General features: G+C 38.4%; 1 protein-coding gene across 1 annotated transcript; it reads right to left on the bottom strand.

The window, feature by feature from the left end:
- Positions 1-8,114: 8,114 nt before the first annotated feature.
- LOC103944996 (cytochrome P450 98A2) lies at positions 8,115-12,323 on the bottom strand. The gene is made up of 3 exons (XM_048587281.1): positions 11,810-12,323; positions 8,969-9,366; positions 8,115-8,867 (listed from the first exon to the last, which is right to left on the bottom strand). Exons 1-3 carry the CDS (start codon positions 12,306-12,308, stop codon positions 8,223-8,225), a joined length of 1,542 nt encoding a protein of 513 aa, XP_048443238.1. The 5' UTR covers positions 12,309-12,323; the 3' UTR covers positions 8,115-8,222.
- Between the last annotated feature and the right edge of the window lie 1,364 nt (positions 12,324-13,687).

The raw sequence follows: 13,687 nt of genomic DNA, 5'->3' as shown, positions 1-13,687 counted from the left end.
AAAAATAAACAAAAAGTTTAGGAATTAAATTGTATTGAAAAAGTAATTAATATAGGATGATAATTAGTTGCATGAAATAGAGGAGTTAAACACTCAATTAAATTCTTATTTAGAATACATAAAATAATCTAAAATGTTGATGTAGAAATAACTCAAGGACTTCAATTAAAAGTTAAAACAACATAAGGTTTCAATCAAGACAATGTCATGACTAGGGATGGGAACCTAAGTTTTTATATAAATATGAACAAAGAGATGTATGGAGTTATATTGCAATGTGGAAGCGTGAATCGAATATGTAGATAGACGGAATTTAATTCTACATTTGTGGGCTACAAGTCAAGTACCCTTGTCAAGACTCCCAAGGATTTGTGGAAGTTCCTCCGCAACACAGTCGTTGGTCAATTTACTTGACTCCAAGCTCTATTATTAGTAGAGTAATCATTTGAAAAATTTGTAAAATTCAAGAAAATAAAAGATAAGGATTTTTCGTATACCACAATCATCATTTAATTAACTAATTTTTCTTAATTATTAGTTTATTAAATAATGAATTAAATTTAAAAATCTGATTAATTCAAATGATGTGGCTGTCCACATCAAATGTCACCTAAAGTGGTATGAAAATGTGGTACAAAAAATGGAATGAATAGCATTACTCTTCTTAATATCATGAGTAATGCTATTCATATCATATTTTTGTACCACATTTTCATAACACCTTAGATGACATCTGATGTAGACAGCCACATCATTTGAAAAATTTGCAAAACCCAAAGAAAGGAATAAGAAAGACTCATTGTATACCACAATCATCATTTAATTAACTAGTTTTTCTTAATTATTAATTTATTAAATAATGAATTAAATTTAAAATTTTGATTAATTCAAATGATGTGGTTGCCTACATCAAATGTCATCTAAAATAGTATGAAAATGTAATATAAAAATATAGTATGAATAATATTACTGTAATATCATGTATTTTTTCTGAATTTCTTGCTAGTGAATTTATTTATTTATTTTTTCTAGTGTGTTGGTTCTAAAAATTTCCAAGCTGACATGGTGCATAGGGTCAGCAGAAAATTGTGATGGAATGAGTGTGTAAATTACATCTTGATAAACATCGACAGACAAATTGTGATGGAAATGATTTGAATTGGTTTCCTTTCGGGAATTGCTGGCCGGAGAAGTCTTGCTAAATATTAGATTTGTCACTTATTAGTCCGAACTCATATCATCATGTAAGAATTCATTACATTTCTACTATTATGATAAAGGATCACAGCAAAAGCAAGTCTTGCTTGCTAGACACGTTTCATTAGAAAAACAACTTTAGAATAAAAGTCATGCAAAAATCAAATGGATCAAAAGATTTCAACACAAACTGGGACCCACTTCTTAGAAAAAAAACAAAATAGAAATTGTCATGAATAGCTTCAACGGCAAAAGGTTGAGGGAGATTTGACATGACACCTTACCTATCGGTTCGTACTTCTATCTGGATTCACTTACCAAAATTGCAGCTCATTCTACGTCAAAAAGAAAAGAGAGAAATTAATAAAAATAGTTTGAAAATTTTAAGTTTTAACGATAAATATAAAATAAAAGGTAAAATAAATAGTATTAGGATTGACTTTTTAATATAAAAATATAATTTTTTATTAAAATAAACCATAACGAAAATTTTTCGTTAAAGTTTCTAAAGAAAAATTGCTCACTTACTAAATTGCAACTCATTCTAGATCAAAACGAAAAATTGCAGCGAAGCTGGAGCTTGGTCAATCTCATGTTTGGACTGTGATGGGGCAAATTTCATTGGTTGTTTTAAGGTAATATATCAATATTTATGTGTGTCGTTTTTAATTAAATACACAAGAACATTTATATATGGTATGATAAATCATGATGTTTTTTTCTTGTTGAGTGTATAGGAAGTCAAGCATAGTCCTGGTGAAATTATACTTGATATTGTGATCATAATTCTTTTCAAGAGTGCTAACTTAATTGATTTACAATGTTAATTCTTTTTCTTTTTTCTTTTTTTTCATTTAATATAGGTGTAAGCATAACTATGGGCTTAAACATTGATTTAAACTCAAATGTTGAAGTTTAAAGGGTAAAATGAGAAAGAAGTGGGTTTGCAATGATCACTTTACTTTGTTTTTTTCGTTTTTTAAGAAGTGGGTTCTAGCTTGTATTGAAGTCTTCGACCCATTTGAGTTTTTCACAAATGTTGAAGGTTAAAGGGTAAAATGAGAAAGAAGTGGGTTTACAATGATCACTTTACTTTGTTTTTTTCGTTTTTTAAGAAGTGGGTTCCAGCTTTTATTGAAGTCTTCGACCCATTCGAGTTTTTCATAAACATTTTTACTGTACTTTTTGTTTTCTAATGAAATGGGTCCCAACTTGTATTGAAGAATGGATGAAAATGAAGCAAGTCTTGCTAGACTTGCTTTGCTAGCTGTGTTGAAGAAGGGATGAAAATAACATGCGTTAGCGAGTCTCGCTGGACTTGCTTTGCTAGCAGTATCGAAAAAGGGATGAAAATAAAACTTGTCTAATGGGTCTTGCTAGACTTGTTTTGCTAGCGAGTATGGCTAGCAATTTCTTTGTTTTTTTGGGGATAAGTCGGCGAGAGAGACACACAGTGTTAGGTGAAATAGAGAGAGGATCCTTACCGAATCCTCTTTGTGAGGATTCTATGAATCCTCCAATCATATTCGTTCATCGTACATTCTGCGATCAATTTTCGTCAGATATTATTTATATTCAATTTAAAATAAACAAATTTACAATGATTTTTAACCGTACGATGAACAATGAACAAATGTGATCTGAGGATTATCACTCGAAATATTCTGTTCCCTTGCTTTTTTGGGATGAGTGGACGACAAAGACACACAGAGAGTGTTGGGTGAATTATTTCTGGTCTCAACGTGTTAGACAAATAAGGAATATGGTTGGAGTCCTTGTGTAATTGTATATAATATTATTCACTAGCCGTCCTACAGCCGTCCTACCTTGTCCTACCTACACACTAGCCGTCCTACAGCCGTCAAGTCGTCCTACAGCCGTCAAGTCGTCCTACAGCCGTCAAGTCGTCCTACAGCCGTCCTAACTTGTCCTACCTACACACCAGGACGGCTACCTTGTCCTACCTACACACTTGTATCATGTATATATATCCTTGTAATCTTGTAGAGAAAGATAATGAGAAAAAAGCATTATCTTCCATTTTTTCCACATTCACGTATCAATAACAAATATATTTTTTAGCCTACATACCTTTTTCTACATGGTATACAGAGCAGGTTTATAATCCTAGCCCTAATTTTTTTTTCGGCAGCTTTCTCTGCCGTTCCCATGGCTGACTCTTCTTCTTCCGATGGTGTTTTTTATCATTCCGACCACTCGAATCTTGTCCTTGTATCCAAGAAGTTGAATGGTGATAACTACACATCCTGGGCATGTGGCATGCAGCTTTCCTTGAGTGCCAATAATAAACTTGGTTTCATCACTGGCGATATCCAAGAACCTTCTTCCTCCGACGACCCTGATGCTCACGCGACTTGGCGTCGTTGCAATGACATGATTCTCTCTTGGCTGCTGCATTCGTTGGAACCTGACCTTCAAGAATCTGTGCTTTTTTCCACCTCTGTCCAAGCTGTATGGGATGATCTTCACGAACGCTTCTCTCAGAGTAATGCTCCACGCATCTTCCAACTCAACCGGGAACTTGCTACAATTTCTCAAGGTTCTTCTTCTATCTCCGCCTATTTTACTCGCCTGAAAGCTCTCTGGGATGAGCTTGCTTCTTATAATGATGGTTGCACGTGCTCTTGCAACACCAAACATGACCGTCAACAACTCATGCAATTTTTAATGGGCCTCAACGAATCCTTTGCTGCTGTTCGTGACCAGATTCTTTTAATGAATCCCCTTCCCACTGTTCGTCAGGCCTGTTCCTCGGTGTCTCAAGCTGAAAAACAACGCTCCCTGGGCGTCATCCGCTCTGTCGATCAACCTGCTACCATGGCTGTTCGTGGCCCGTCCCGTCCCTCATCTGCTCGTCCTCCCCTCCACTGCACCTACTGCAATTTTGATTATCATACCCGAGACACCTGCCATAAACTTCATGGCTATCCCGTTGGCCATCCCCTCCATGGCCAACCGTGGCGACCACCGCGCCGTGCCACTGCTTCCAGTTCTTCCCGCAACCATGCACCTTCCAGTCCTCCCCGGCAACCACGGTTTTCTGCTTCCCGGCCCCATAATTTCACCCAGGCCCATCACGTGTAAAGCACCCAGGCCCCCGCCTCCTCTTCTACTCCAGCGACCCACCAAGTGCACGGAGCCCAGCCCACTTTGCATGACTTGCAGCTTGCCATGCCTGACCTCTCTGCCGAGCAGCACTCTCGTGTTCTAGCTGCTCTATGTGACACCACCACCCCTCCTCAGGCCAATGCCGTGCTCACTACTGATTTTGCCCAAGGTTTGTTACCTGTCACCTCTCGTCATGGTCAATGGATTCTTGACAGTGGTGTTATGGATCATATTACTTCTTCCGCCTCATGTTTGGTTAATCGTTCTCCTTCACATTTGCCGTCTGTTTCTTTGCCTAGTGGTGCTTCCGCTCCCATTACTTTTACCGGCACTCTTCCTTTAAATTCATCAGTTACTTTGAAGGATGTTTTATGTGTCCCTAATTTCCGAGTGGACCTTTTATCGGTTGGTAAACTTACAGATGGATTATCGTGTTCCATAACCTTCTTTCCTTCTTGGTGTGTTTTGCAAGACTTGGTTTCGAAGGCGATGATTGGTGTGGGTAAGCGACGTGGCGATCTGTATTACCTTGTGGCCCTTACCTCTTCTCTCCCCACCCGTCAACCTCTCTGCAACATCATTACCATCCCCTCCTCCCTCTAGCATAGGCGTCTTGGTCACCCCTCCTCCACTCGTTTGCAAGCTTTAGCATCTAGCTCTCTTAATTGTACTTTTGATTCTAGTCATATTTGTGATGTTTGTCCGTTGGCAAAACAAACTCGTCAACCTTTTCTTTTGAGTTCAGTTTCATCAACTTTCCCTTTTGCTTTAATTCATTGTGATATTTGGGGCCCGAATCATCAATCTTCTCTTTCTGGTGCTCATTATTTCTTAACCATTGTGGATGATTTTTCTCGCTTTACGTGGGTCTTCCTCATGAAACATAAATCTGACACTCAACAATTAATTAAGGATTTTTTTGCTTATGTCACTACCCAATTCCGCACTACCATCCAATGCATTCGTACTGACAATGGTGGTGAATTTTTATCTCTTCGTAGTTTTTTCTCTGATCATGGGGTGCTTTTACAAACTTCTTGTGTTTATACCCCCCAACAAAATGGCGTTGTTGAAAGAAAACATCGTCATCTTCTTGAAACCGCTCGCGCCCTTCGTTTTCAATCTCATCTTCCTATCAAGTTTTGGGGGGAATGTGTTCTTACCACTACTTATCTCATCAATCGTCTCCCTACCCATCTTCTCCATCATAAATCCCCATTTGAGGTTCTCTTTTCGAAAACCCCATCTTATGACCACTTCCGCGTCTTTGGTTGTCTGGCATATGCCACCTCTGTCACTCCCACCACCAAATTTTCCTCTCGGGCTCATCGTTGCATTTTTCTCGGTTATCCTCATTGACAAAAGGCCTATACCCTTTACGATCTCGACAATCACCGCATTTTCACTAGTCGAGACGTCATCTTTCACGAAACTACTTTCCCTTATGCCGTTTTTCACCCTCCTATCCCATCCTCTTCGCCTACCCTACCCATCCCACCCCCTCTGGACTTTACATATAACCCACCCCTTCCTGCCCCGACGCCTCACCCTCCTCCACCTTCCTCCCCTTCCACGCCTCCCACAGATTCCCTTGCTACCCCATTACCCGTTCTTCCCCATGCCCCTTTACCCACGGACATCCCTACCCCCCCACTACCTACCAATCCTCCCCTTCCCCGCACCTCTTCCCGTGCCCATAAACCTTCATCCTATTTAAAAGACTACGTTTGCTCGCAGGTGATTCTGCCATCCCACCCATCTTCGACTTCGCAACCCGGTTCTACACAAGGTACGCGATATCCACTTTGTAATTTTCTCTCTTATCACCGTTACTCTCCCAGGCATTTTTCTTACATTAACTCTGTCAGTCGGACTGTGGAGCCTTCCTCCTTTGCCGAGGCTGCCACTGACCCCAATTGGCAACGTGCTATGACTGAGGAGCTTCAAGCTTTACATGCTAATGGTACTTGGACTTTAACTTCCTTGCCCCCTGGCAAAATTCTCATTGGTTGTAAGTGGGTGTACAAACTCAAGCACAATTCCGACGGCTCTATTGACCGCTACAAAGCTCGTTTGGTTGCCAAAGGCTTCACTCAGGCTGAAGGTATTGATTATCATGACACTTTTTCTCCTATTGATAAGATGATTACGGTGCGTTGTCTTCTTGCTCTTGCTGCTAGTCAGTCTTAGTCTCTTCATCAGCTTGATGTTAATAATGCTTTCTTACATGGTGACTTACATGAAGAAATCTATATGTCTCCTCCTCCTGGTCTTCGGCGACAGGGGGAGAATCTTGTGTGTCGCCTTCACAAGTCACTTTATGGTCTTAAGCAAGCTTCTCGCTAATGGTTTGCCAAATTCACTAGTGTCATCATTTCTGCTGGTTTTTAACAATCCAAAGCTGACTATTCATTGTTCACTAAAAAGTCTGGTATTTCTTTCACAGCTTTGCTCATTTATGTGGATGATATTGTGATTACAGGCAATGATGCTAGTGCCATTAATTCTCTGAAGTCTTTTCTTCGTGATCATTTTCGGATAAAAGACCTTGGTGATTTAAAATATTTTTTGGGTATTGAGGTTTCTCGTTCCAAACAAGGGATTTATATTTCTCAACGCAAGTATGCATTAGAGATTCTCAAGGACTATGGTTTTTTGGGAGCACGACCCATTGCTTTTCCTATGGATGACCAAAATTATCTGATAAAGGAGAACTTCTCAAGGATCCTGAAAAGTATATACGATTAGTAGGTCGGTTAATATATCTCACTATCACTCGGCCGGATATCACTTATTCTGTGCATGTTCTAAGCCGTTTTATGCACGAGCCAAGGATATCTCATATGGATGCTGCGCTTCGTATTGTTCGTTATTTGAAGGCTACTCCAGGTCAAGGTTTATTATTTCGTTCTGACAACCAGACCAAGTTAACTGCGTTTTGTGATTCTGATTGGGCAGGTTGCCTTATCACTCGCCGTTCGACTACTGGGTATTGTGTATTCTTGGGCGGTTCTTTGATTTCTTGGCGGACGAAACGACAGAAAACCGTTTCGCTCTCTTCAGCAGAGGCGGAATATAGGGCAATGGCAGGTGCTTGTTGCGAGATAGTTTGGCTTCGTTTTTGTTGAAGGATTTGAACATTCCTTTGGATGGTCCTTCCATTTTATTTTGTGATAATCAAGTAGCGTTACATATAGCTGTCAATCCTGTTTTTCATGAACGAACTCGTCACATTGAGATGGATTGTCACTTTATACGAGATAAGATTGTAGATGGCACAATAGAGACCAAGCATGTGGGTACGGCACAACAGTTGGCAGACTTGTTTACCAAACCTCTTGGGAAAGAAAAGTTTTCGGGTATGTTACGCAAGTTGGGAGTTCTTGACATCCACTCTCCAACTTGAGGGGGAGTGTTAGACAAATAAGGAATATGGTTGGAGTCCTTGTGTAATTGTATATAATATTATTCACTAGCCGTCCTACAGCCGTCAAGCCGTCCTACCTTGTCCTACCTACACACTAGCCGTCCTACAGCCGTTAAGTCGTCATACAGCCGACCTACCTTGTCCTACCTACACACTAGGACGGCTACCTTGTCCTACCTACACACTTGTATCATGTATATATATCCTTGTAATCTTGTAGAGAAAGATAATGAGAAAAAAAGCATTCTCTTCCATTTTTTCCACATTCACGTATCAATAACAAATATATTTTTTAGCCTACATACCTTTTTCTACACAACGGTCCCTATTTATTTGTTTGGAAGGACATGGGCCACCGATATTTTTAAGAGAAATGCAAACATCTTTTCAAATGAACCGTAAATTTAAGGAGGTCATTTAACATGTCTTCAAGAAAAACAAGAAACACAAAAGCAAGAAACACTGCGGATTAAATATCTGCAGCGACACGTTTGTATAACTGTGATGGCAGCCTAGGAGTAGGCACGGCTTGTAACGGGGTTCTCATGTATGTGACGAGCCCTGGATTTTCCGACATATCAATCTCCTCCGGCTTCGCCCCTTCCGCCGGAGTCCAATTAAAATGGTGTAATAGGTGGCCCAACATAGAGGTCACTAAATTGTTACCAAGTTGGGCTCCAGGGCATACTCGCCTTCCCGCTCCAAATGGAAGTAGTCTAAAATCATGCCCCTTCATGTCCACGTCCTCCTCGAGGAACCTTTCGGGTCGGAACTCATTTGGGTCTTTCCAAACAGCTGGGTCACGCGCTACTGCCCAAACATTTACGTGAACGTTCGAACCCTTGGGGATGTCGTAGCCGCCGATGTTAACGTTGGCATTGGCTCGGTGGGGGAGCATTAGTGGTGTTGGAGGGTGCAACCGTAGGGCTTCCTTTGCTACACATTGTAAGTAAGGGAGGCTGGAGAAATCAACTTCGGTCATGACCCGTTCGACCCCAATAACCCCATCCAGCTCCTCTTGAGCCTTTTGTTGCACCCTTGGATTCTTGATCAGCTCGGCCATGGCCCATTCAACAGAAATGGCTGTGGTGTCCATACCTGCAGTAATCATGTCCTGCAGACGCGACACAATTATTAGAAATATTCAGGAAACTACACGGTGATAAAGTTGGAGTGTGAAAATCATTTTCCAAAAGCCTTTTAATAACTGCTCACCCAAAGAAGTCCAATAATTGTGTCCTCACTGAGGTCATATTTATCTTGCAATGTAAGCAACGCATCCACAAAATGTTGCTTGGCACCACCACTCTTGTTGCGTGCTTGTGTGTGCTCCTCCATGATAGCCCTAGTGAGCCGGTCTCGTCGTGCCCCGTGCTTGGCAAATGCCTCTTCCTCCAGGGGGAACATCCACCGCAACCACGGAATGTGCTCCGCCATGGCAAGCGATGCGCCAAGCTTTAGTCCGTTGGCTACGATGGCCTTGAATTCTAGCCCTTGCTCATCAATTACATCCTCTGAGTTAACAAAACGTTTTCCAAATGCTAGCCTTGTTATGTTGTTAAAAGCCACTGCTCCCAAGTACTTCCTCACTATCAAACTTTTTCCATAGTTTTCTGCATTAGGAGAATTAAAGTCAACGACTATCATTAATCAAAGAAATATGTGCATACGACACTGTGGGCTAGTATTGTAGTTAGTGAGACTAAATTTACAAACTAAATTATATGTCACCAATAACAAATAAGCACGTTGATCATCACTCAAGTAATAATCCAATCATCAACTTTCATTTCAATTAGTTTACAAAAACTTGGTATATAAATTTATTTTCACTAGCATTAGCTAGATTACGGTCCATATTTACCAACCCACAGTGCTAATTTAATTAATTAATAAGTGACTTTATGATTACGAGAAATGCTAAAGGTTTTTTCTAAAAAAAGTGAAACTCTTTATGGACTCTTTGTCACTCTATGTTTTTTTTTTTATACAATGTGTTATAATGCTGGTATGAGAATTGATGTTAAATTATGACATGACAGAAAATCTATAAAGAGTCACTTTTAAGAGAATCCTCTTAACATTTCTCATGAGATATTGAGATGTATTGATCCAACGATGAGTCGATACATTATTATTAAAATTTAATACTTATAAGATACTAGTTTTATACGATCCATTGGTACAAGATTTGTAAACCTATATTTAATGCTTTAATATCAGTGTAAGGTTTGCGTTCAATGAGAGTGATCCTTATTTTTTAGTTTAATATATTGAACTCATGAGTATGATTTCTATACAATAATGATAAGAGAGAAAACAAGTGGCCAATTATAAAATAGAAAAAATGTAAAAGTAGACGAGTCCAATATTTAATATAAAAAACTAACTCCTTTCAAACTCACCTGTATCAATAGTGTAATACAAATCAAACTCGCACCTCTTAGTTCTTATTTATAAACATTAAACTCACATATGGAAAGCCTCTAATGCAATAAAAATGTCAGAGACAACAATTATATTTGATATCAATTTTTTATATTTTATTTTCTCTTCATTATGCATTGTAAAAGTTCGTCATGACTCTTAAGTCAAATACAAAGTTATATTTGACCATGTATTTAACTCGAAGATTTACAGTTGAAACTCCAATTAGAACCACTCTCAAATAAATTCCCAAGTGTACATATTGATATGTGTTATGCATTTATGGGGGCGTTCGTACTAGGCCATTTGTACGATACATACACTTTTTCCAAATATATGAAGCTCTCCTTACTTTTGAACCAGTTGTCCTCAAGTCATTTGTACGACACATACACTTTTTTTCCAACTGTATGAAACTCTTCTTAATTTTGAACCAATTGTCCTAATAGTCAACTCTACCGAAAATTCTCTTTTTCATTTATGAGAATCGAAATTATATCATTATCATAAATAAGAAGCTTATGGACCAATGGATCCATAGAACTCACTAGGATAAACCCTCATTGCCCAGCCTGAAAGCGAACAGCTAATGCGATTCACTTGATTCACTTACTGGACAACATAGAAATTCTATGGTCGGTCCATAAATTTTAGGTTTCATCACTGACCATATAATGTAGTCACAAGGGCCCAAATGGGCAGAAACATATTTGGGAAGCTAGATGCTGTTCAAGGTCAAGGAAACACGACATATGTGACAAAGCACCTTGTCAAAGTGCTTACTATCGTTGACTTTTCCCTTCTTTTCCCTTCATTCCCTCCCACGATACCCCAAACTAGTGGACCAATTTGATAACATATATTGACAGCGAATAAATCAAAACCAAACGACTCTTCCTGCACCATATTTTAGTTGACCAATTTGATAACATATATTGACAGCGAATAAATTAAAGGGAAAATTTTTCGGTACTGTTTATTTTAACGAAAATTATATTTTTATACTAAAAAATCAATCATGATACTATTCATTTTATCCTTTATTTTGTCTTTATCGTTAAATCTCAAAATTTTCAAGCATTTTCATTAATTTTCCTTAAATTAAAACCAGAATGCTTATTCCCTCACTATATTATATATATATATATATATATATATTATACAAGAGAACAAAAAATTTCACTGCTGATTTTCGTCGTTTGAACAAAAACAAAACAACAATTACTTGCAAAAAGTAAAATGTTCAATAATGTTACATATTGTTTTACAATTTCATTGAAATTTACCATTCATTTCTTGTAAAGATAATATAAGAATTGGCCAAAATGATCACTTTTCAAAATTCAATTGTTGAAATTATCGGTTTTTTAGTATATCGTTAATATCAGATTTTTATTCATTAACATCAAATAGCTATGTCATTTATATTTGATCGTATACTGTAGTTATTTAGTTTGGACTTTCACAATTGAAATTTAACTTATAAGATCATTTTGGCCAATTTTTTAAGGTAATAACGGTTAATTAACAAAAAAAAATTGATTGTGGCATATGAAATAAGTAAATTCATGAAAATATATATATATATATATATATATATATATATATATAATTAGAAGCCATACGTACCAGGATTGGCGCAGTGTTTGAAAATGGACTCAACCATGGCGGTGACCTCATCTTCCCTAATGGGTCGGAGAGCCTCGATCCTCCTGGGAGAGAAGAGCTCCAGAGTGCAGACCTTCCTGACCTTGACGTAGTGGGGTCCGTAGTCAGCCCAGATAAGATCCTGACCGTCCTTGCTAAACTTCGCGGCCGATCTGCTCCGATGCCGGTCCGCCAGCTTCTGGTCGTGCTCCTTGAGTACCTCCTTGGCCAGCTCCGAGCTCGACACCACCACGTTCAGCGTGGACCCCGTCCACACCGATATGATGGGGCCGTATTCCTGGGCCCACTCGGCGTAGCAGCGGAACCTGACGGGCTTTATGTCGTAGAGGTTGCCGACGATCGGCCATGCACGCGGGCCGGGCGGGAGCTTGAATCTGAGCCTTTGGTAGAGCTTGTAGGCGAGGGAAATGAGAATGATGATTGATGAGATGGGAAGTAGTAGCCCGCCGGAGAGAGCCATGTTGGATTGATTGAGCAAATTAAGGTCAGAGTTGGAAGGAGATTGATATATATGAAAGACAATTGGGATGGAGTTGGTGAATGGACTTGTACCAGGGGGAGAGAGAGAGAGAGTGGGTGACCCACTAAAGGCGTATGAAATTTGGAGCAGGGAGTTGGTGAGTGAAAGTGAAATGTACCAACTCAGATGTGCGAGGAGATACTTTGAAATTGCTTTTAAAATGATTGAAAATATTTTTGAAGTAAATAATTTTATTTTCAAAAGCACATAAAAGGTTGGCTTGTTAGGATATGTTTTTAAAATGATTAAAAGTGTTTTTCGAGAAAATATTTTTGGATTCTAATAGTACTTTAAGTATTTTCTGCAAGAATCACCAATTATGTGCTTCTTCCAGAAAGCATTTTAAGTATTTTTCCAGAATTTACTTGCATTTTTACTAAGAATTGGTTCAAAAAATATTTCCACCAAAAGTGTTTTTAATCATTTTAAAATCACATCCAAACAAGCTCGCATAAAATAAAAAATGTTTTTTTTAATCAAAATTTATTTATTATTTTAGTAATAATTTATTCTAAAATATACTTTTACTAAAAACGTTTTCAACTATTTTTGAGGCGTACTACTTTTAGATGGAGACTGATCAACATATTGCGCCAGCTGAAATAGAAAATAGTAGTTACCCGAGGGTAAGGTTGGATTGCTAATCCGTGTATTATTGATTGATGTGGTTCGTGGCTGAGTGCGGTGGGGGAAGGAAGTTATTGGGTTATGGCGGTTGGTGAAGACTTTTTTATCTTTCTTTTTGTGTACTTATATTTTGTTGGATGGTGGTTGGTAAAGCTAGAATCGATGGTAGGGACTTCATCAAGCTCTGCGTAGGGATGAAGGAATCAAAGGTTGGTGATGATGTTACTGGATAAACAGAAAAAGGTAAGAAGTATTGTAGGTTCAAAAAAGCACTTGATGTGTGTCGCACTTCAAGTTCTTTGGTGTTGCAAGTTTATAGAAGGAATCATTTGGGTTCCCTTGTATTGACATGTTGAGAGTTGTTATCAAAATTTAGCATTGCGAACTTCAGCACGTCTATAAAGATTTTTTTTTGTGGTGGATAGTTTGGCTAATTATAATTTTACTTTAGATTTAGGTAATTTTTATTTTGATAATATTACTTTTTGTTCCGATAGTTTTGTTAGTGAAGATCAATTTAGGACGTCTCAGTCCAGATTTATTATTGAATACTTTTGGTTGGACTTTTAGCCCCATTTTTCCCCAAAAAAAAAAAAAAAAAAAACTAGTATTTTCAATAAAAATTTCAGTGTGCTTTTAATAGAAGCGCTTATGAGTAGAAGTTTTTTGTTTTTTTTGAATTTTAAAAGCAC

Source organism: the organism of the source record quoted next, unplaced genomic scaffold, assembly GCF_019419815.1.
Source record: "Pyrus x bretschneideri cultivar Hongxiangsu unplaced genomic scaffold, Pyrus_bretschneideri_v1 Contig265, whole genome shotgun sequence".
Taxonomy (NCBI): Eukaryota; Viridiplantae; Streptophyta; class Magnoliopsida; order Rosales; family Rosaceae; genus Pyrus; species Pyrus x bretschneideri.
The sequence above is the reverse complement of the archived record's forward strand: the minus strand, read 5'-3'. Positions and strand labels throughout refer to the sequence as shown.